This window comes from Apteryx rowi, unplaced genomic scaffold (assembly GCF_003343035.1).
Source record: "Apteryx rowi isolate R43461 unplaced genomic scaffold, aptRow1 scaffold_3, whole genome shotgun sequence".
NCBI classification, from domain to species: domain Eukaryota; kingdom Metazoa; phylum Chordata; class Aves; order Apterygiformes; family Apterygidae; genus Apteryx; species Apteryx rowi.
Genome location: NW_020449418.1, coordinates 9,708,130 through 9,732,680, shown reverse-complemented (window position 1 = coordinate 9,732,680; position 24,551 = coordinate 9,708,130). Strand labels below are relative to the sequence as shown.

Here is a 24,551-nt window from a genome sequence, read left to right as displayed (position 1 = left end):
CGGCTCGGTGCTGCCCTTCCTCGGGGGCCTGGGCGGCGGGTACCAGCGGACCCTGGTGCTGCTCACCTGGATCCCGGCCCTCTTCATCGGCTTCAGCAAGTTCTCGGACTCCTTCCTCCTGGACCAGCCGGACTTCTGGTGCCGGGAGGCGGACGGGCAGGGCAACTGGAGCGGCTACCTAGCGCCGGGCCCCGGCAACCGCAGCGGCAACGGCAGCCTCTTCCCCCCGCCGGTGCTGCCCACGCCCGCGGGGGGCAACGCCAGCGAGTGCGAGTGCCACGAGTGGCACTACCGCATCAGGGCCGGTCTCGTGCAAAACGTCGTCAGCAAGGTGAGAAAAGCATCCTTTTTTTGCCCCGTCCCCCCCGATACCACGGCCCCTTTGGGGGCCCGCTGTGCCTGGGCAGAGAGGAGCGAGGCACCCCGGCGTGGACGTGCTCACCACGGCCCGACGGCGATGCGGGGTCAGTCGTGGGCCCCAGCCTGGTGTAAATCCCTCTTCCCTGCCTGTCATCGTGTCAGGCCTCCCGGGAGTTTGTACCTGGCCACTGGTCGCGGCGCCGAGCGGCAAAGTTGTGTCCCAAAAGGGGATCCTTGGTAGCTCTCTGTGATCCCAGTGATGGCAGCTGTCCCACCGGCTCTTAGACGTGGGGGTCTCTTTGGTAGCCCCCTGGGCACATGTCCCGTGGACAGACACTGTGGGCGCATGCAAGGGTTGCGAGCCAGTAAGAGAAAAGGATCTTAGAGGAAGCTCAAGTTGTTGTATTGCTCATCATTGTAATAAGTATGCTGAGGCTGCTGTACAAACCACAAATCAGGCTGATTTTTGGGGAAAGCTCATGAGATGCTTACAGGAAATGCTCAGGGAAAACAGACAAAGTTTTGCTTGATTCTTCTTGTTATGTACACATGCCCTTGATAATGCTTTCAGTAGAGTAATAAAAGAAGAAATGTGTCTTACACAAGTTGCATTTCTTCAGAGGCGGAAAGTACATGCTGCTCTGCTTTGTATTTCATAACGTAAGGCTAAGGTGGAAAATTTCTGGTGAAGAAGGCTGCACTGCTTTCTGCTGTTGTTCCTTTTTTGCTGATGCCTTGCCTTTTCACCTGAGAGGTTTTGGTGCTCCCTACCAGCAGCCATGAAAAAGCCATGCCATCTGTGTATGGGCCTCATCCGTGTTAACCAACAACTGTAGCTCTTGGAAACGTAAAATGAAAATGTTACACTGGGAAAGTAGTTCCCTTAATCTCAAACCCTCAAGCTCAGCAAAAATTAGTTCCTGCCTGGGAGCAGTGTTTTGGATTAACTGTGCTTATCTAGTTGGGAAAAAGAAATGCAGCCATAATCGGATGATTAGCATGATTCTGCTTTGGTTAACCAGCACGCATAATTAYTGAAAATTCTTTAAATTTCTCTTTGTGTCCCTTGAAAGCATGTGCACCAGTGGAAAAAAATAAGTAAAGGAAATCCTCCAAAAACATGAATCCAGAATGAATTTAAGAATTTCCATGCAAAAAACGCAAGCACATGGTGGACTTCTAATGGTTTGTGATGTAAAAGTGCATAATGAAATTTGACGTTAGAGAGAGGCAGATTTTCTTGTGTTTATAACTAGAGACAGATATTCCTATATTTTAGGGCTTAACACTGATAATGCAGGCAGGAGGAAATGGTCTTGAGATATTTCTTTTTAGTGTAAACTGTAAAAATTTTTTTAAATGTTGAGAGTCTTTTGAAGGTCATCATCAAGTTAGCCATAAAAGGTCGAGAGAGATTTAGTTTGCTATCTTGCATGCTATAGTTACATTTTTTTTTCTTTTTAATTAAAAAAAATGTTCCTTGGAAGAACTTGTGGTAAAGGGCAGATCAATTTTAATGGATAAATAAACAACTGTGGTCCCTGCTGTCTTGTTTTGTATTAAGAAGAATAATAATCATCCTTTCAGACTTTTTTTTTCCAGTGTAGAGTTTTTATTTTTTGTGTATATTTGCTTCCAAAAACTTGGCAGCTCTTTCTCTTTGATTTGTAATCCTGTATAATTATAATTAGGTTGTTTTCTCAGGGTCAGGATTTCTCCTTAGTTTGTTTTTTCATTTTGTTATTGGGTTTTTTGGGTGGGTGTGCAGTCTGTTTTTATCCTAATGAAGAAATAGAGGGAAAAACCCAAACAGAACATCAATCTAGCTTAATTCAGTCTTCCTCTCTTATAAACCACTAGGACTTCTGATATTGCGAGAGCAGTTCTCGTAACTGCTAACTCTTCTTATATGTCTCCCAATGTCCTTTGTGAAAAAGAGCTGTACTGATGAATTCAGAAAACTGGATGTTCAGATTTCCCTTAACTCCCCTCAAAAATAGATTCGTTTCTGTAACGTATTATGCAATGTTCTCATCTTTCTAAATAGAATTTTATTAAATCTATCTTAGTCTAATATACACTCATCTGTATAGTAGCCAGGGGTTATATTGAAATGCCATAAAGAGTGCCAAAAGTATATTAATAAAAAATGCACTTTTGTTTGGCCAGTAAATAACCTTGTTCTCATCTTCAGTGGTCCAAGCTAATCACTGATGAATGTTCTGTTGCTTTTTATCTTTTTGTCTTCAAAAACGATAAAACAATTTTCGTTTTATTTAGTGCAACGCTTATTTCCTGCTTTCTGTTTTGCTGATGTATGTGTGCATGAAATGTTGCTATCTTCTGCCCCTCAGGAGCAGGTAGCTGTCCATAAACTATGATGAGTTTTGTCGTCTGTGTAGCCTCTCCTAATGGTACCCTTCATCAGATGATGTCTTTCTGTCCCCGTTTTTTCAGCTCTCCCTTCCCTGGTGCCTTTTTTTTTTTTTCCTAACCCGTGTCATACTTGGGATTCATGGAGTTGAGATCTTGCCATTTCCAGCCCTGCTCTGTGGCTTGTTTATCCCCGCTTCTCTTTGAGTCTTTGCTGGAGCCAAAGGTGGCCTTGCATGTTTTTTGAAGAGTGGCATTGCCATGCTAAGCACTACCATTATCCTGACCTCCCTGACTGAGTCACTGGGAATGTTGCTTTTTATAGTCCTGCCAGTCATTAGAACTGGAAATGGTAATAAAGAACATACTGCTTATTATTTAAGACTGTTGAAATACATACAGTGAAGAGGTCAGAGGCATAATTTAACCACAGGAATTCCAGTGGCCATATTAAATCACGGATCTGAGCTAATGTCCTGACTTGGTGCATAAATCTTGGACCTTAGCTTGGTTCAAATTTAAATATCCTCCTCTGCAACAATTCACTTGTAAGGCCCTGCTAAATGTTTTTTTCAGGGTTTTCATGTCACCATTATCACATCACTATCAACAGTGAGTGTGTATCATTTGTGAGCTATGTATCCTGAACTACCCTTCAGGCAAAAGGCTAGTAATAAAATCTGCCCTTGATATGGTACATCTATCTCCTCTGTCCAAAGGAAGGATGCTGAGAAATACTCTCATTTTTGCAAAGGGGAAACCTGAGGTCTCATTTTGCCCCGTTTGCTAAGTGACAGTTCAGATAAATTCTTAGCATTAATGCAAAACGCAGCATAATCACAACTAAACTTAAATGGCCGTAAAACCCAGCAGGAGGTTGCAGTGCATATTCAGCAGAGACTTTTGAAACTCTCTTGCTAACCTCTTTCATGCCTGGATCTCCTAACCATCTGCAAAGTCATCTGTAATCTTGGGGCAAAGTTTCCACAGAAGCTCTTAGTTACAGGATTGATGGTTGTTGTTATACTCCATTACTAGGATGACCTGTCCACTGCGTTCAATCACATTATGTGGTGGGGTTGTTTGTTCTTTTGCATGCTAATTTGTCTAATGGACACCAAAAGGTGATGATGGGCAATGACTGAGACTTGATTAAATTGTAGCAAATGATGGCACAGCATCCCCCTATGAGAGTTTCCAGCCTTCCAGCTCATTCCCCCTCTTGGGGGTGGGGTAGAGAGAAGCAGTTAGTTGAAGGCTGCTTTTTAATCACTCAGAACARCTATGTAATAATATTTCATGTCTCGTCACAAGGGAATTCCTGTTGTGGCTGCTTTTCTACTCCAGATGCCTTATTTTGCTGCAATGCTGTTCCTCTTGGCTCTTAACTTCCCACTTGATTTGGGTTGAGTCATCTTCTTTCCCAAGTAACATGCCATGATTTTACCTATTTGCCACAGGTTCAGTCTTTCTCATTCACGATTGGTTTAGCCTGTAGCAGACAGTCCCCTCCAATAAAGAGGAGCTTAATTTGAGAGAAAAACCCAGGCAGTGCTGCTGGGCAATGAGCATGGGGCAGTTCTGTTGTGGAGCAAAGCTGGATCAGTTCAAGCTGTGATGTGATGCTCTTTGCCTCTGCAAGGGGATATCTGTGCCAGTCTACATTACCTTTCTTTTAAGGCGGTTCTGGCATTTTTCTGGCCATGTCTTGAGCTGATTCAGCTTGCAAGCCTGGCAGAAAACTTTGTTTTTAAATGCATTTATTATTATTACTATTTTTTTTTAATGTGGATTTTCTGATGGATTAATGAGGTGAAATGGCTCTGTGCAGTGACATCTGTGGTGTTGTCTCATGGGATTATTGCAGGTAACCACAAACACTACCACAAACAAACCTCTGTCTGATGCAGTGGTGACAAATTCTGCACTGTTTGCAGGGTGGCGTTTCTTGGGATAGAGGACGGGTGTGCATTTCAATATCCAAGTGCACTTTCAGAGTATGCTTGTTAGTTATTTCAAATGGATCACTATGACAAAGTGCTTCTTAGACTAACAGCTGTGCCACCCTTCCCAGGCACAAATGGGAGGAGTTTTTTTGAATCTTTTCTGCGTATCCTGTAGTTGGCTGATCTCTCAGAAAAGACTCCAGAAATTTGATATAATAAACTGATCCTTCTCTTCTTTTCTGCAACTGCCAGGATTTGTCTTGTCCATGTTGGTTCCTGGCTGACTAGCTTCTGCTTAGTCCCAAATCTTTTAAAACCCTGAGTTATTGTACCCAGTGCAGCAGTTGGGTCAAAAGTGATAAGATCAAAGCTAGTATATCACTCATGCCCTACCACTACTAATTTTATGGCTTCCTCAACTATGGATAGAGATGACAAACTTTGTGTCTTCACTCCGTGGGTTACCTAATAGAGTCATTGGTTGCTCATCTGAATGCTCCCAGGCTTCAGCGTGAGAAATCTGCTTTTTAAAAAGGAAGGAGAGCTGACTCTGTGCCCTGTTGAGGCTCTTCAGGGAATTGCCCATATCAATTAAACACGGTTGATGAAGCGTTCTGGTTATCAGGGTGATAATGTACAATGCCCTGAAACAAGGGTGCAAATTACTGGGTGACCTTCTGACTCAGTAGAGTGAAGTGGATGTCTATTTTGGTAACTGTACCAGCATTTCCAGGTGTTGTAGAGTTGTGCAGAGTTGTTTTCTGTCTGCCCGCAAACAGTAAATTATTGTATGTTGGTGCTTGAGGTAACCAAGTGTGATTTCACTGGATTACAAATAATTGTCTAGGGGGCTTAACTGTTATATTTTTTCATTTGGGGGGAGTTGTTATATATGGGGCTGAAATATTTTTAAGCTATTGGTCTAGAAGATGGAGACTGCAGTAAGACCAATATTGATATTAGAATTCAGGCAGTGTTATGTTTTTTATTTGGTATGGATTTTTTTCACTAGAGGGAAAGCACACTGAGTTTAGAATGTTTATGTTCAACTTTAAGGTAATGTGTCTTGGATACAGGAATCTGATTTCAGCCTAACATAAATAAAGTTTGTAGCATTTGTAGAACGAATAATAATGCTTCAGGAAGGTAGTTCCAAATTAGAATACCTCAAAGGCATCTTCAGCTTTCCAAAACTTAGTATTGAGCATTTTGTCTTCCTCGTTATCTGTGTGTACTTGAAACCGTGTTGTGTTTTTCTGTATGGATATGATGTTTGAAATGCTTCGTTTCCCCCCCCGCCCTTAATAGATCCTGCTTCTCAGTCATTCAGTTTTAATATACCAACTCTGCCTATGTTATGGTAGAAATTACTGAGCTATAGTGTATATTTACCAACTGCTCAAGCAGTTTAAAATGCAACTTTTTCAGTGGTCTAACGGTTTTACCTTTTCTTACTCTGGCTACAAGAGAGAGATTGTAAAGGATGACCTATGTTTTTCTTAAAGTAATTGTCAAAGAGGGGGCACTGGCATTTAGGAAGGCATCTAATTTGGAGACAATTTTGATGTTTGTTGTGGTAACACCAAGATGAAGATTACAGGCCAGCAAATCATGATTTTTTTTTTCTGTTTTTTTTTTTTTTAATGAAATAACATCTAGAATAGTTTGAGTCATAGTTTTCCTTAACTTAAAAACTTTTGGGTATAGTAATGGTACAAAATTTTAAATTAAAGCTTTCCAAATAAATTCTGGAGAGCTGTTAAATTTAGAAAACAGTGAAAGGAATCTAACACTTTTGTGTACCTTGTCTTTTGTTTTCCCCATCAGACCACTTATTTCTGTCTAGCTTCCTCTCTGCACTATCTGGCATTACATTACACAGTTTCTGCTTGGAACTGTTGTTCCTGCTCACTGTCTTTCATATTCTTTCATCCTCTTATTTTTCTGCAGCATAGCCTGGGTGATTCTGGCTTATCCATAAGTAACTGTTGAATTAATTAGGCTGAAATCTTGCTATAAAGGAAAGGAATATGCTGGCTGTAATGATGTGTAAAATATCAGAGAATCTTATCATAAAAAGATGCTGCAACTTTGCAGCAGAGCTGAGTTTTCAATTCTTGCATTAACCTCTCGGGCTCCAGTCTCAAACTCTTAAACGTGTGCTGAGCTCCAATACCATGATTTCTGCACTTGACTTTTGAGAGGAGATGACCTTTTATGTAGTCTGGTATTTTTCATATAAAAGGAGGAGAAAGGACCTTGAGGGTCTACAAGGAGAAAGGAAGTACAAGGAGAACTTCTAATTGAGGTTGTGACAGAGGTATTAAACAAAAACAGTTTCAGCATTGAGCAGCTCTGGCCCACGCCGTGGCAGCAGAGATGATTAATGTGCGTGTTCAGTAGCTCCGACCGATCCAGGCCACGTAAATACATACTGGGAATATAGAGCGCATATTCCCGCGTGGCTGGAGATGCATCAGCACTGCTGTGCATGGACAGGTTGGCTGACTGCAGTGCATATGTCTGGTGCAACCAGTGAATTCAGGACTGAAACTTCTGCCTGTAAAATGATGACAGAAAGCAAGAGCAAAAGTGTCCAGGGAGTTAGAGACTGAGTGGGACTCATTCTTGTAGAGAAAGGTGGTGCAAGGCATGTACTTCTCTGTCTTACCTTGCTACTGTCGCATGTGTCTTTACAGTTATCATCTTTCTATATACATTATAATACTGTCCTCACTGCTGCAGTACCTGAATGCCTTCCTGTACTATATTAAATGATGTAAGTGAATGTCTGTACTGTCATGACAAGTTCATTTTTTCTCCCTCATCTTCTTCCCAGGAGGAAAATTCAATACGAAGTACAGGACTTTTGTTTGTTTGTTTGTTTTTCTGTTTTCAGTTCACAGCTGAGGGAGAGCCCCAAATGGGCCAATTGTCCTCCTGAAGCACAAGAAGAAAAGACTAAATAGGTAAATATATTCCGATGGTAGTTACAATGTCTATTTAGATCCACGAGTAATGAAGTCAAGAGAATAAGGAATGTTATTTGTAAGATCCAAAAAAAGTTAATTAGCCTTATCTAGTGGAATGTGAATTATAGCTGCTTTTGCACACTGTTTTCAGAGCACAGACTAGTCTGGTTCTCTGGAAAGGTATTTCAACTTACAACAGTTCTTAAGGAATTCATTTCGTATCAAATACTATCTTTCTGTTGCTCTGCAGTGTTCAGGAATCGTCCAATCTCCTCTTGTCCTCCAGACCAAAGTCCGTAAGCCTTTATACAATGTTGCAATATCCAGGTTACAAATATTGTTAAGGATAAGGAATATATAAGTCAAGCCACGTGACCTTCTACCCTACACTATCTCCCAGGGCTTTATAAAACATAGTCTGCGTGAACAAGATGATTTTGACAGAGCAGTGTCTTGTTTTGATTTGTAGAACAAGTTGACTATTTTCATCCTTTCTCCCTTCCCCTTAATATTTATTTAATTCTGAATTAATTCTGGACCCTCTTTTTTCCTCCTCCATCACCTTTTCTTCTTGCCCGAGTTCTAATAACTGTAGTCCTCAAATGATGAGAAGGCAGGGTCGCAGCAGTAATAATTACATATTAAAATTAAGGTCTTTGATCTTTTTATCTATGGTGGCTTTGAGCAAGTATTTCACTTGCTCAGAGATTTGCTTCCCCTTCTTGTCTCCTTCTTCTCTCTTCTCCATTTCAGAGTTTTATGCCATGTTTGGCATTTTCAAGGTTTCCCCCCAATTCTTAAGAAAGCCCAACAAGAGAGTAAATTAGACTCCTGCTCCTTTCAAGGCTGTACATGCATAATATGTTTTACACATACATTGTTTTGACAGCCTGAAAAATGTCAATGTTCAAAGTATTAACTTGGTTTTGATAATCAGATGACAGCAAATGTTAATATTTAACTAAAATGTGTTTTAAATATGGTTTCCATTTACAGTGCTTAGACCTTAGATAAATTTGAAAACTTGTTCAACAACTTATTTTGTTTGGTCGCAAAGCCAGTCCCACCAGCAAGTAACTTTTTGAGAATAAATGCTGGCATCAGTTGAAAACTGAGGGATGGCCACTGAAAGCCTTTTTTCCCAGTGTGTCTGTCAGTTCCTGTTGGTAGGCATTGCTGCCTCTGGTCTTTTCATATGGCTGGAGTGAGGCAAACAGCTATGGCTCTTAAAATAAAAATTAAAACTTAAATTCAGTTTTGTGACACTTGTTTCCATACAACATCAGAATACATGTAAAAAAAGATCCTTAATTACAGCATGGAGGAGTAAAAAAAAAAGGGAAATGGAAAAATCTAGATCCTGCTCTCTGGGAAGCTATGAATATAGCATTCATGAAAGCTGCACGCAAGATTCTGTCTCTCGTGTTCTCTCTCTCTCTCTCTCTCTCTCGTGTTCTCTCTCTCTCTCCCAAGACTTTGATGTTAGATGACATTATAGATGACATTAAAGAGTTGGAAAAAGTGAAGCGGATCACCTCAGCTGAGAAACAGGTTATTTACCTAATCTAGGGAGGGCAAAGGCTGGAGAAGATCAAATGTTTTAGAATAAAGAGAGCTCCGGCCACTGAAAATAAAGGAAGAAGTGATGGAGAAGTGGGTGGTGTATGGATCCTATTAAAATTGATTTAATCATGTTGAGTATCCAGAAGAGTGTCATATGATTAACAAGCCATATTTTAATTGTTAGTGTGTTACTGATGATTATTTACTTAACAAACTTCCTTCTTCCCTGCCTGCTGGGGAAAAGACACAGATCTGTGAGAGCGAAGTTGGGAACAGAAGAGCTAATTGCTCTTGATTAAAATGTGAAATTGAAGGATAGATGAAACTCTTCCAGTTTTGTGATGTTTTAGATGGCGTCTTGTCATCTTGGAATTCTGCTGCTGTGTTTGGTGGATAACTTGGAGGGTTTTTTGCCTATGGCATAGACTGAGGAATTGTTTAGTAAAGATCATTCAACTAGAAAAAACTTTTCCAGGTTAGTTTACTGGCTGTGAAACAAAGGCTTTTTTTGTGTTTTTTATCTTCTTGCAAGTTTGTGAAGTTTTGGGCTTGTCTTTTGATTGCGGTGCTGCTTGAGCAGTCTGTTATGTGACTCACTCAGCTGTCCTGGTGCTGTCAGTTGTTTATTCTCTGTGCGCTGAACCAGGTGACAGAAGTGACCTGGGCTTAAAAAACAAAACGAATGAACAAAAAAACCCAAACAAATCCTCCCCTAATTGCGACAGCCTGTGGGATGGGGTAGGAAGAGAGGGGTGAATCTCGCGCTGCCAGTCACCAAGACAAGGTCCATCGACTGCCACAGGAGAGGGTGTTCCTGGTTTGAGGTTGCATGGTGTGCTACTCCCTCCTTAACGCCAAAGAGGATTTTAGGGCAATACTATCGTCTGAGGCAAATCCGCATGATCAAACAGAGAAGCGTGGTGTGGTGTAATGCAGACACCAAGCCTAACAAAAAGCGCCCCATCGATACAGGACTTGGCTGCATCACTTCTCTCTCTCTCCCCGCAGCGGGGGGACAGGGATTGCAGAGCAGCTGGGGCTGAGATCCGTGTACGGCACTGGGTGTGCAGACATGGGCAGTGTAGGTCTGCCAGCAGGGACAGTGCCGCTTTGGCGGGCACGGGGCCGCGGCACAGGCAGAAGAGGCTCCAGTAGTGCATCTGCTCCAGGCGTTGCCTTTGCCGACGCCGGGGGATGAACAGGGCTGCCCACATGCTGTGTGTGAGTGGAAAGTGTCGCCCTGGGGGGTGTGGCGGTGGCAGCCGATTTACTGCRAAGAGGTTAACGTGCAAGGCAACGCATCTTGGCCTCTGCGACCGCAAGTAGCGCGACATAACCTGTGCCGTAGGTTTCCCATCTTCGCAACTGAGCTGAGGTTTGTAAAACTTCAAGTGGAAGTGCTGCTTTTATATCTCGATGTTCATGTAGTGATGTGTGACAGCGTGGCACCAAGCCGGTGTTTTATTTTTAAGATTGAAGTACCAGGCCTAAAAAAAAGTTCACTTCAAAAATTAATGTGGAAATTTCATAGCCAAGTCACTCATATCTGAAAATGTGGTTATGAAGGATGCATTTTGGCAACTTCAGCTATGTTAAACTTTGGAAATCATTAGGCAGATTGCTGAAGTTCACTGCTGTACAGTCCTGTACTGTTTTGCAGGGATGGAAACTGTTTTCATAGGTACATGAAATTGCTTTCACACAACACTGCATGATCTAATTATATCTTTCTTGGAAGACTGCTAAGCATGTGTCTCACTCGTGCGCTCTGTCCTTCTCTCTCTCTCTCTCCCCCTTCTCCCACCTCTCCCAATATCCCCCAAACCCTTGGTTATGTGGCACTAGTCAAAAGCAGGGTGTCTTTCCTTTTTTTTTTTTCTTCTTTCTTTTCTCCCCCCCCCCCCCAAATTGTACATGGCCCAGGCAGTTATATCTAGAGCTAAAGCTACCTGACATTTTCCATTTATAAGACTCTGTATTCACTGTCCATGAGTAACTTTCTTTGGTTGCAACTTTCTCTGCCAGGTGTCTGCCTTGGTCTGAAATGGTTTACTGATTTCAAAGAATGAAATGTGGGGAAAATGTTATTCCTGTATTTCCTTTAGGAAAAATCAGCCAGACAAGAAACTAAACAAAACAAACCCTCATGTCTATTCAGTTAGTAAGCTCTAGTGTATGGGAATAAGGACCCCAAATTTGCTGGGGACAGGGAGGAGGCAGAGGTTGAACAAAAGGTGATACTGTGATACCAGCAATATCTCTCTTGCTACCTTAAAAATTCTTGCAAACTTGGGCATTTTTAAACCTCTCAAAATCTCAGTCTTTACCTTCTCAGTAGAAACTTGCTTAGGAGAAGGATTTAGCTGTATATCTTTAACGAATCCAGAGTACTCAGCCATTGGTTGGAGATCTTCAACTTTATCATAAGTAGATGGTTTTGTTGAAGGAAGTTAGATGTGTTCAGTACTTAGGGTCTAGTATCGGAACAAAAGGAAGTAGCTTAAAGGTCAGGTGTTTACTGGGCCTTGGGTTATGGCATTCCAGGCTAGGTGGTGCTGATTTCTTTGACTGGCTGTTCAAAGAAAACAAACAAAAATCTCAATAGCTGGTTTGCTGGATTTTTTTATGACCCTTGTGTTGCCCAGGTAAGTCCAGTTGTGTCTGATAAGAATGAAAGGCATTTACGTGGATTTCCTCCTCCCATCAGTAGGAAAGATATCTTTTGTTAGGTGAGAGATTCTCAATATGGCTGGCCAAAGAAAGAGGAATTTATGTATTTTTGCACCCTCTTCTGCATAAACCTTCCCGGGTTTATTTTGTTGTTACAGTCACAGAGTTGGTTGTATTGGTGGTCAAAAATGCCAGATGTTCTCAAGAACACTTTATTAATACTTAAAATATATTTGGGACTGGAAAGAGCTTTGCCTAGCTGCGTTCTCAAAGGAGAGACAACACTGCCCTGAACCTCAAAGCTTAAAACATCAGATTTGCTACTTTAAATGCCCTGTTGTTGTCACTGCTGAGTAGATGATGCAGAGACGGCTGAGCTGTGCAGTCGTATGGCAGGGAGGAATGTTATTAAAAGTGTGTGCCAGGACTTCCTCAACTGTTCTTCAGAAATGTGCGTCAGTAAAACCACCCAAACTTCAAGTGTTATAATTGGGCTGGTGAGTCCCTTTGTGGGGCTTCTCCTACCTTCTCTTTAATAGTGTTTAATTGCAGTTATTTTCTATAAAGTTGAGCATTACTATATAATACACCATTTTCTGGAGCTTGTACATTTTCTTTAACGTTAAAAATGCAGTCAGGTTGTCATCTTTGTTGGTTGGGGGTTGAAAAGGGAAGGAGAGAAGCATTTTCCTGTAGCAGCCTGGAGGGAAGTCTTGTTACAGTGGTCTCCAGAAGCTGTAACTGTGTGCTACTTGGATAGTTTAGTCCCGAGAAAAGGCATTGGTGGCAGGTATATTATGGTAGAAGTACTGACTTTTTTGCTTTTTTTGTTGTTGTCGCTGTTGTTGTTTTTGTTGTTGGTAGTGTTTAGTCTGCTGACTTGGAGCTCTTCCTCCAGCAATAAATACCTGGTTACAGGCTTGCTTTTCATTATATACAGTATATGAAAAACATCACTTGATATATTTTTTTAATACAGTTTGTTTAAAAAGACAAACAAACAAAAAACCCTTCTGTGGTTCACATTTTTCTGAGAGAATCTGGAGGCATCATAAATTTAAACTCACACTATATAAGGTATTTATATAGAAACGGAGAGAAAAGATGGATTTTAGTGCTGTCCGGGGAAAACTGACAGGGTTTGGCTATGAAATGATGAAGCAGGAAGGAGAAGAACAAAGTAATGAGAGACCCAATATATGTGGACCTGAGTGACAAGTGATAGATTCTTATTTCCATTTATTGTTGTTAAAAACACCATCCGATGCACACAGGAGCTCCTGGCTTTTCTCCAAGAGCAGTTTGGGGGCTGCCGGGGTAAGCCGTGGAGTACGTGATGTTTAGAGGCCTGGAGCTCCAGAAGAGGGGCTTTTTCTCCAAGGGCTGAGAGGCTGTTTGCAGTGTGTGGGGTGTGTTACATGCCTCAGAATGAAGTCCAGGAAGCCCAGCACAGCAGGCGAGGAGCTGCCTCGTTGGGGAAGGACCAAGGGTGCAGTTCATGCTTGGTGTAGGTCTTCCAGGGCAGCCGCGTGGGCGATCCTCTTGTCTCCTTGTGCCAAAACTGATGCATGGAGCAGTCAAAGCAGAGAGCTGATCCATCTGCAAAGTGTTTGGGGAAGGGTCTGCTCTCTTTTGGCAACAGTCTGGACATAGATCAAGACAGGAATACCTTCCCTCCTGTCTCTTTGCTCTTCTTACAACACACGGGTCTTCCCTGCACCTTCTTTCATGCAGTCAAGATGACAACAAGGCAAACCAAATCCTTGGTAGGCATCTTGTTACAACCTTCTTGCAGGGGCTATTCAGTTTGTTCAGATGCCACAGTGTTACGGCTTCAGTAGTAGGAAGTGAAGGCCGATTTCAAGGCAGGAGACCTTAAATAAGAGGACTTGTGTTTATAATAACAATCATGCAGCAGATTTTACACTGGTACTTTCATAAATCTTTCCTGAACTTCAGAGTGAATACTGGCTCACTGCATGAGCCTTATCCACATTTTCACTGCTGGTGCAGAAGTTACAGAATGGTTACTTTTTTGGATGCATTAACTTTTGCCAGATGTCTTCCAAAACATCTCATGTTTCAGAGTCCTCCATCTTGACTGATTGTTTGAAACATAGCGATTCACAGCATGGGTGGTGACTCACTGAGATCAATTAAACATTAGGATCCTTAAGGTGTGACTCCTTAAGCTTTGACAAAAATTGTCACAACATGAAAAAAGAAAAACTACAATATATTGCACATCTGCATAGGTGGCAAAATCTCTACAGTGCTACCAGAAAATGCTTTTTTTTGTTTGTTTGTTTTAAAGGTTTCCTCTCCACCATCATGTTTTATCGATTTTTTTTTTATTATTATTATTTTTTAGACGTAACAGTTCAGTATTATTGCTCCACCTGTAACTTCGTCAGATCTTTTGCATTAGAGATCTGGAGGGAGGACGCAGAAAGAAAACCCAGGGAGCATTGTAAACTTAGCCGCACCCTTCCTTCCAGCTGGGGGTTGTGTTAACTCCCAAATGGAGCATCCGGGGGTTCTGCCAAAGGAGTGAGAGGATTTAATGGCCTGGCCTGCATGTAACATATTAACCTTGACCTTAACCTTAACCTTTACCGTAAGAGGCAATAGGGGATTASTGACTAGTCTCTGGCCAAAACAATCTCCCAGTGCATATTTATTGGGAGTGCTGCTGGAGTAGTTGTCAGCACCGCCTGTCCCAGCATTTTGTTCTGCAAAAACATGGACACCTGTGATTTCTTCCTTCATGGAGTAAACCTGAGTGTCATGTTTGCCAGATGAAACCCTTAGTGTTTACAGCAGGTGCTGCCACGGTTCTAGCCACACCCGTGACACGTGGACATGCATCGAATATTTTCAGTTCTGTAGAGCAGAGGTGTATGTATGTAAGCGGAAAGACAGCATCAATGTTGTAGAACACTTCCTACTTGACTACCCTCTATTTCCAGCTGTTCTAAACTGAGACTGAAATCCTCCATGTTTGGCTATTGGTGGGTCAGGGCAGGGAGGAAGGAGCACAGGTTCATGCAAAATTCTTATACTTACAGTGTGATGAAGTTTGTTCTGTTGCTGTGTTAAAGACCAATGGGCAGAATCTACTACTTTTTTTTCCTGTTAATGCAGTCTTTAAATGAGTGTGCTATTGAATACGTGTCCATTTCTCTTTTGTGCCCTCTCCTTTTTCTTTTCAAGCCAAATACTTGGTGGAACCCACAGAAATTCTGCCCAAACTTTCATTGTCTTGTATAACAAATTCTGTGTTTATTTTGGGTAACTGCTTTACAGTGAGCTTTCTCTGGTTTGTAACAGCTGACAGAGAAGAAACTGAGGTACACTTGAGCTCTTATTACTGAGGAAGTAAGTTTTAGATCGTGGCAGATTCTCTGAGTTTCTGCTTAAAAAAAACAGTGAAATATTTCACCATTTCCACAGTTAGGAATTCTGACAATTTTTTTAAAGCAAGATTCATTGGACCTCAAGAGCTACATGCATGTGTCAGCACCCATGTTACACTTTGTGGACTTGGAAGATCAACTGTGTTTTGAATAGACTCGCACTGGATTGCCGAGGCAGGATTTAATCGAAGGCAGGAAATAGTCAGATGAACTGTTTGCACAGAGATATCTGTTCTTTATTTTCACAGCAGCTGAAGATTTGGTCTATAGCTTTAAAAACAAACAAATAAAAAAGTGATTTACAGATGACTTATCAAAAGGAGTGGGTGCATTTCAGGCCCTACTGAAGGATCTGCTGATAGATTAACTCTCCCCTCCTTAAACTCTAGCTGTATGCATCAGTGTGCCAAAGTGGCTGATTTTGTTTGACATCAGTTGTCTTTGCCTGAAATTTCACAAGAGCTCTTAATGAGATTTTGGCTCCTCTGACCATGAACCTTTACCTACATGTAATCTGGTACTGAACATTCTCTGTCTGGGGTTTATATAAGGGCCAGATATCTTTGACTAGCAATAGTATGCTGTGAAGATGAAAAGGCACCAGGATATCTGCCTGCAGATTTTTTTGCACTTGGATGACATTACTTGTTCCTCTGACAGCACTAAAATAAAAACAAGTATCTTGCAGAGATGGCCTTTAAAAGGTGTTCTTGTATAATTATGACTATTTTTGATACACTTATACTCCACAGTCAAAAAATATTTCTCATTTTTAAGCAGTATATACACCTTCTGGACTGTGAAAATAAACCCTGAACAATTGCATTTGAAAGTCTTTCTGGAGCTTAGATGTACCTACTTTTTGTTTTGTCCATGGCTTGTCTGGACAGATATCTTCTTTGGAAACAGGAGATTGGTTCTGTATTTGCAAATATTAGGAACTGCGTTTCCCCTACTTTCTAAACAAAATACTTGTAAGATGTCAACATCTTTGGAGAGCAATTCTCACTGCGTTGCTGAGCTGGTTACTTTAAATAGTTCATAGGTATTTGGTGGAAAAAAAATTCACTCATGCTATTTGCTTCTGATTCCCTAGTGCCTTCAATATGGAGCTTGCAGAATGGCTTACAGGATCAGATGTGCATCTCCTGACTTATACAAGTCAGTACTTGTAGAATACTAGCTAAAATACTCTTAACTAAAACAAAAAGCCTGAGCTTGAATGTTTACAGAAAGTTGACACAAGTTTTTTTGGCCAAGAAAGTGCTATACTTCTTGGTGAGATGGATATTCTAGGGAGGATATATCCTGTGATGTTGGAACCAGATGGATGAGTCAGATCTAGCCTTATTTGTGAAAGGAATGTATTTTATGAAATTACCTAAAATGCCAGTGCACCTAATTAAACATTTTTTAAGGGAAGCTTTGTCTTGAAGTTGCATCTGACTTTCAAAAAATAATTTGCATGTTTTTATTTTGTTTGGCCATGAAACTATGGCTTAGTGTTGTCCAGAGGACCACTGCCATTACATTACATATAGATAACCATTTACACTTCAGAATTTCAGCTGGAGACTATCTGACTCTCCAAAGTTAGCTGTGCTCATTTTTAACGAAATGCATAAGGCTCCCGTTGCCATCAGTATTTGAATGCTTCACAAACCATGAACAAAGGTATCTTCCTATATTTATTCAACGGTAGGATAGTACTATCCACACTTTACACGTAAGAGAGATTAAGTTACGTGTCTGAAGGCAATAAGGATGCCTGGGCTAAAGCCAGAAATTCAGCCTGGCTCTCCTGAGGCCTGGTCTAATGCCTAAGAGGAAAATGTTGTGGGTCTGGGGCAAAGCGGCTTCTTTTTCCCTTTCTGCCAAACAATCGTGAGAAAGTAAATATGAGGATTTCCTTGTAAACTGCCTGGCTTGCTGGCAATGGGCTTTCCAGGACTGTTAGCAGTTATCTTGGGGTATTACTGTGGTACACTTCAGTTACATCAGTAGTGCCAGTGCTGGAGAAATGCCCCTTAGTCTAAATTCACATGGGCTGAGGAGGGGGAGAATTCATTTTATAAATAATGGCCTGATCAAACTCACTGAAGGTCTTTTCTTTCACTTCTTGCGATATGGGGTTTGACTTGAGGGGGAAAGCTGCCTCCCTCGCTCCTGTTTGTGTGCACTCATGCAAGCACTGAAATCGGGAAGAATGCCTACAACAATGTTAGTATGTTTAAATGCATCTGAGATCAACTAATTTATTCCAGTGTATCTGTCTTTTTCTTCCAGTGGGATCTTGTTTGTGATTCTGCTTGGAAAGTCCACATTGCTAAATTCTCCCTACTGGTAGGATTAATCTTTGGCCACTTAATAACAGGATGTATAGCTGACTGGTAAGTGAAAAATCTTTTAATGCAGCATAACTATAAATGAATAACAATGTTAAATATCTCTTAGATCTTTTTTTCTTAATATTCATAAAGAACCTTTGCATAATGATTTTCAGTTTCTGAAGAGAGCATGATGAACTGTGTTAATTGCTTGAACTGAGTGATTTATATCAAGGTAAATAACATGAAAATAAGCTATTTGACTTAGTTATTTGCTGCTGACAGAATTTATTACAGCCATAAAGTTGGAGCAGAATTAAGTATTTTCTATTTATATAGGAGTGAAGCCTTTGTTTTAATTTTTTTTAACCAAGAGAAAAGGCCAAAAAAAAAATGAATATGGCATTCTTTTGACTGAATACAAGAGACTGGTGTAATGTCAACCTTGTGCCTACACAGTATCTTTCAGGGGTGTAGAGGGCTGTTTTTTGCAAACCTTACCATTGTTCTATTTTTGTTCTTGCTAAGCAAATGTTTCCATGTAGTGTTAAGGAATCACTGGCTTATGTGCTGTTAATATTGGGGTATTAGGTTTAAAAGCTTAAATTGCAACTCCTTAAATTGCAGTAGTGAAAACATCATCAGATACCCTCCTAGTTCTGAGTTCAGCTTTTATTTAAAGAGAGGTTCTGGTAATGCAAAAGGGGGAAAAAAAGTTAAAGCCATGACTCAAGTGATTTTAATGGAAATTTGGAAAGTCTGAAACAATAGCTCTGTGATGCTGTCCCAGTCAGCTCAGTGGCTTCCAGCACAGTTGCCAATGTTGATGCTTTAAATGGCCCCAAGTTAACTCTTTCACCATTCATTAAAACAGGAAAAGAAGGGGAAGAGTTGCCTGTTACGGAAATCTTCTAAAGCCACGGCTCACCCAAGTGACTCGGTCAGCTGAGAAAGAAAAGGCCCCCTGCAGTTGTGCAGTAACTTGGCTCAAATTTTTATAGTAAGCTTGTGTCTTAAGGTTTGAACAGTTGTTAAAAGCTTTTAGGCAAGAGAGGATTTGTGACTTTTCAGTGAAGTGGAGACTGCGTGTGATAAAATACAGTTGAATTTGATTAAAATGCCAAAATAAGATAGGGCTCTAACAACACATAGAAAGTATAGTGGGAAAATGAACGAAGGAGCTTGCTTAGTTTCCTAAAAAGGAATCAGTGTGGAGAAGGCAGCTTTATTTCCAAGTTAGGGAAATGCTGCTATAATTGACAAATAAGTTGCAAGTAATTGAACAACTTATTCTCTAAGGCACCGGCTAAAAAGAGAAATGCAGTAAGCAAATTTAATAGCTCTCTGCCACAAAAATGAGGAGCATCCTGCTCTCCCATCCATTCCTTCTCCACCTTGTGCTGCCATGTACACTTGTTCTCTGCAGGCTGCTTAGCTGTGCTAATGCAGCATAAAATTAGCCTGCTTTAAAAATGAGGTATTTTGTCCTTTTTCAGTGAGTTTAAGAGAGCTTAAGGAGAGCCTGATTTCCAGCAGTGGGGCAAAGAAGTAAAAGGGTAACTTGGTAGCTAGAGGAAAAAGTGAGCCCTTTCATGGGTAGCCAGGGCAACGTAATGTTTGCTGCCACCAAAGTCTGTCCTCGTGGTCCTCTTCACTGCCCCGTTCTTGCCATCTGATGTATCTGACCCAGCAGGGTAAGCCTGTGTTGGATAGTCTTTTTGTCAGTTGGCGGTAACATTTAGGGCTGGTAAACGAAGACCTAAACTGGATTTACTTTACTGTTTAATCACATCTTGAGTTTCCATTAATGCAGGGGATTGTGTGGAGAGAGATGCAAAGGGGATTGTACCTGTTTAAAAAAAAGTGATGTCAGGGCAAAGTAGAGCAGGAGAGATTAAACATATCATGTATACGAGTGTCACATGCTTCTAAAATGCACTTTTCATTTCACTTATATACTGCTATCTCATTTCGATAATTAGAAGATGTTTGTTTTTTCTAAACCATAGGGTTTGGGGCTTTTTTTTTTCTTCTGAAAGAAGGCTTTTAAAGCTGTAAGTGGCAAAGCCATAGTGTGTGTTAAGTCCATTTACTAAGTAAACTGAATGGTCTATGTTCAAAATAGAGTAGGCATGCATGGTTGGATAGCTCTATGCAGAAAATGTATAGGAAGAAGGTCTGTAAGCATGTTAGGCTAGGTGAAGACTGACTATGTCTGCAGCCTGAGTAAGTAAGTTACTTGTTCAACAGGCAGTGCGTTGCTGCCTGCTCTCGAAACAGGCTGTTGAGGTTTCTGTGGAAGGCATCCTTCTGGAGCAGGCGGGCTTGTTGTTCACATAACATCAACACAGTAAGCCTCTGCCTCTCATTGCCCAGTCCTGCCCTGCTTTTGCACTGGTACTCTCTGGATGCCTTCATGCTGATTCAAGTTCCCAAGCCACCAGAAATCTTGCAAAGAATAGCATGGGAAGAGCAATTTGATCAGCTGAAAGAGTGAAGCTAAGAGTCTTCTGGGGGTGGCAAGGGACATGCGTAGGAGCATGGGAAGAGCAGGTCTTGTCCTCACACCATTTACCTTCCCCCTGAAGTGCACGTCTGATGACATCAGGAGTCTCTTTYGATGCATCTGCTTATCACATCATGTGAATTGCAGTTTCTTCAAAAGCCTGTGGTTGCTTGTACCTCTTGTTATTTACCTGCACAGGCAGAATTTAACATCTGATACAGATGAGTCTGCAGTGTAGGCTGTCTTTTGTGGCACAAGTGTCTCTCTGTGGAATAGTTTGGATAGAAGTGGAAAACATCCTGGGGCTCTCTTGCTAGGGGGATTGTGTTTAATTTCTCACAAGCATATCTATGCAATGTTAGTCAGATAACTGTCTACATGTAAAAGGCTTTTTTCTTTAATACTCTAAGATGCCATCCCGTCAAAACACTGCCTGATCACCAGCTATGTGGCTGATAGTTACCCTGGAGTTTTGATTTTTAAGGAATCTACTGCATTTTTTGGGGAGGAAGACAGTAGCTTCATCTCTGGGAGGAGGTACTGGTGATGCCTCTTAATGGAGGGCATATCTGGCCTCAGCTGGCTTTCACAGGCCCAGGAGGGTCTGGGAGCTCTTGATTCTTCATTAACAGCAAATATTCATTTGCATAATGTGTATAATGGTACAAGAAATTCTAAGTCTTAATGATGGATAACCACTAGTAAAGAGAGAATCGGAGGCAGGAAGAAGGGAACTGATATATGCTAAGCATGAAGCCTTTTTTAATCAACATCAGGGAATGGCAGGTCAGGCTTGTGATGAGAATCAGGTTCCTAATTCTGAGTGTTTGCATAATACCTTTCATCTACAGAACACTTTCACAAATACTAATTACTATGAATTGCAGCTTGAAGATTATGAGAATAGTATTACAAAAATTTGCCCAGATTGCTAATAGTTCATAGTTGCTTATGTTCAGGGTTTTGTATGAGGTACTCCCCCGCTCTCCCAATTGCTTTAAGTCCTGTAAATGTAAAATGTGAAATGAGCATAGCAGTAATTGCTCCGGTGTCCGGTATGTTCCCAGAGCATTGCACATCGCCGAGGAAATAATGTTCTGCTCTCTCCCTAAGTTCAAAAGTAGCACAGTGACTGAGAGCTCATCTTCTGCTGTGTTCACTTATTAAGAGCAGTCTGTTTTGACCTTGCTATCTTCAATTTCCCTAATGGTACCTTCTATTTTTGAAAACACCAAACGGTTAATGACAAGTTAAATCACTGTATGAGGTGCCCAAAGGTTGGTGCTACAGCTGAGAAAAATAGAAAACTTATCCTCATAGAAGGAGCCCATGACATAATCTCCTTAGGTGTGACTTTGAAAAAGTGTAAATGATGACACTTATGTTGGTGCACTCTTCCAGCTCCCAGAAGCATCAAAAATTCTAATACTGTTTCCTTTCCAGCCCCTCACTCTGTATTTTATTGATTCTGTTCCATTTTAAGTAAAGCTAAATCCAGAGTTTTAATTTTGAATGTATATTTGCACTATACCTTGTAGCTGCTGGTAACAGTCTGCTAAAATAACTGAATAGAAATACCCCAGTATGTGAAACTGGATTAAGTTGTGAGATTTAGACGTTCTTTATTATGCTGACATTCAGCCTGATGGCTGGCGTGCAGCTGACAGACTACTTTGAATGGGTCTGTGAAAACTGCCTACGAAAAGCAAGTTCATATATTCTTTGTGGAAATGGCATATGGAGCTGACTAAAAGGGAGCCTCAATTCCACTGGCAAACTTGTGGGAGTTGACAAGCTGAAAAATTTTGGAAATCTCCACATAATGATCCAATTCTTGCTTTAAAAATAGCAGCATGCTCTGGTGCTCTTTCATATCATTCTGCTTGCACAGGAAGGAGCGGGGGGGAGAATTATAAACACCAAGTATATGAATAGGACATGCAAAAATCTTGTATCCCTTTGACACAAAAGAGCCAAATTCTGCAGGCGGTGTCCCCACGTTCAGCGGCAGCGTAACTTCTCCTCACCGCCAGCGCTGCACTGGCATGTGCTGCGGCAGCTTGCAGCTGCAAACCCTCGCTGCGCAGTAATAGGCCCACGCTGTCAGTAATTGCTTTGGAGCGATTTCTCACTCACCTTCTCTTGTTGGGCTTGTTTTGCGGGTCTCAGGGGCCACAACAGCACCCAGACAGCCTGGCCTGAGGCCACCTGCCCCGGGAGCAGGCATCCCCGGCCGGTCGGCGCAGGTGGCCTCCCTGGGCTGCCTGCCCCAGGGACCGGCCAGGCTCCCTAATCCGATTACCTCCCACTTTCAGGAGCGCTGCCGAGGAAGAGGCAGCCAGCACGGGGCTGGGCAAGGATGGGAGGCCCTGCAAAATGGCAGGTGGCACCTCCTGCAGCCTCCCCCACCTCTGAGCTGTGGGGGAGCCAGGAGACCCAAATAGGGGAGTTCACTGTTTTATTGCAAGTGTTGTTATGGGCGCTCTATGCTCAGGAAAGCAACACAAGCCCTATTTTACACTCGGTCCACGCTCTTTAGACTTCTCCTCAACAGTGAGGGCAAGAAAAGTCATTTTTTGAGTGTGTTCCTCTAAGAGGTGAGACTGGGGAAGCACACGTCTGTGGGGAAGAGGAGACTTCTATCATAAACTCTGTCGCCGTAGATTGTGGAGAAATAATTAGTAGTATGCCATATTATGCAATATCGTACAATCTTCTGTGCTACCACGGAAAGCTCTGAGGAGCTGTTTTTCATCTCTGGGGATTTTGTTTATGGCTCTGCTGTAGTTCCTAGATGTTGTGTTGTTCACTGTTGGTGTTTTGAAAATGATGTTTAAATCAAACAGTAATACATCATGTGCTATCCCCCTTTAATCCCATCTAAAATTAATTTGTCAGTGCAAAGATGACCCAGGAATCAAGTGAATTTAAGCAGAAAAATGGGAGAAATATGGAACAAGCTTTAAAAATGGGTGCAAATATTTTGAGGGGTTGTATGACTTGTTCCCATCTTTGCCACTTGTAATGATCTAGCATTATGTCCATCCTGGCTTTTAACACCCTTTCTCCCCACTTCTTTCCTTATTTTTAGGGTTGGTCGACGGCCCGTACTGCTCTTCTCTGTCATATTCATTTTGATATTTGGACTGACTGTGGCACTCTCAGTGAATGTGACAATGTTCAGCACACTCAGGTTTTTTGAGGGGTTTTGCCTGGCTGGAATAGTCCTCTCCCTGTACGCACTGCGTGAGTATGTTCTCCTTCACCCATCCAAATGTGTTGTTGCTGAGTGCGTAGCTCGCTTTTCTATAGTTTATTTCAGATGAAAATGGGAAGCAAAAGCGGAGTCATATAGACTGAAAAAGCATTAGCCTGAGTTTTGATAAGGAAGTAGGGATTTTCCAGCTATCTCTTAGGTTGCTGAAGAACAGTCTGTGAAGCGGTTTGAGGGCTCATTAATAAAGAATTATAAAGTGTTGGGGGATTGTCTGTTGTTATTTAAACCTAGAAGTCATTTGAGTGTTGGCTGCTTTGATGCAATAAGGGGTAATGGGTGTGGATTTCATCTTGCAGTACTGAGCTCAGTAGGAGGAGACTCCTCACTTGCTCTGTCTGTAGTAGTATGTATTCTGGCACGTTTTCAGAAATGTCCTTGTTACTTGCAGCCAAGAGATCCCTTGCCTCTGCCACAGGATCATAAAGTACTGCAAAAATATGTGAGAAGAGGGGCCCAAAGTGCTTTTATCAGGACACACTTTTTTTCCTTCATGGGGGGGGGGGGAGGCAGCTGAGAGAAGCTTGAGGGAAAGCTTATAAGAAAAGTATGTGTGCTTATAATACCTGGGAGTATGAGTGGTAAACTGGTAGCCAAAACATTCAAAACCCCTCTCTTCCGGGGGGCCTTGCTTTCAGAGAGCTCACATGTAATGCCACCAGCCTGCTCTGTGTCAGCTGGATATACTCAAGAGAGCTCTGGCTGCTTGTGCTTCCTTTACTGTTTGTAATTAACAGGTAGTATTGCACCAGCTGAGGAAAACACAACATTTCCCCTTTTTAGTTATGGCTCTGGAAAAATATCTAAGTATATCCTGGATCTTGCTGTACAGGTCTTCATAAAATGTTATTTATTTATTATTGTAGATGGTATCTAGCCCATCAAGTCTCTAGATTTAGCACAATATTGTCACTCTGCCTGTAGTGCTACATAGTATTAAATTCGTAGATGTTTGGGTTTTTGTCTTTAGACTACACTGAAGGGAAGGCAACATGACTAGAATATACAAGAGTTTGTCCTGTCTTGCATTTCTTCATAATAGATGGTATGGTACCCCAGATAGATTTTTCTTCTCTTGCCTTTGGTCTTATAATCTCTAGTGAGAATTTTTCATCAGAAAATAACACTGCTATTGAAGACATTA

At 41.6% G+C, this 24,551-nt stretch overlaps 1 protein-coding gene across 1 annotated transcript in view; it reads left to right on the top strand.

Moving 5' to 3' along the window:
• Window positions 1-4: 4 nt before the first annotated feature.
• The window catches only part of SLC22A23 (solute carrier family 22 member 23), a gene marked incomplete at its 5' end in the record, with an annotated part of 120,001 nt that continues 95,454 nt past the window's right edge, over window positions 5-24,551 (top strand). Inside the window, 3 exons of the mRNA XM_026069701.1 lie at window positions 5-331; window positions 17,587-17,690; window positions 23,225-23,379. Coding sequence (XP_025925486.1) covers window positions 5-331; window positions 17,587-17,690; window positions 23,225-23,379 — 586 coding nt within the window. The remainder of the gene's footprint in view (window positions 332-17,586; window positions 17,691-23,224; window positions 23,380-24,551) is intronic.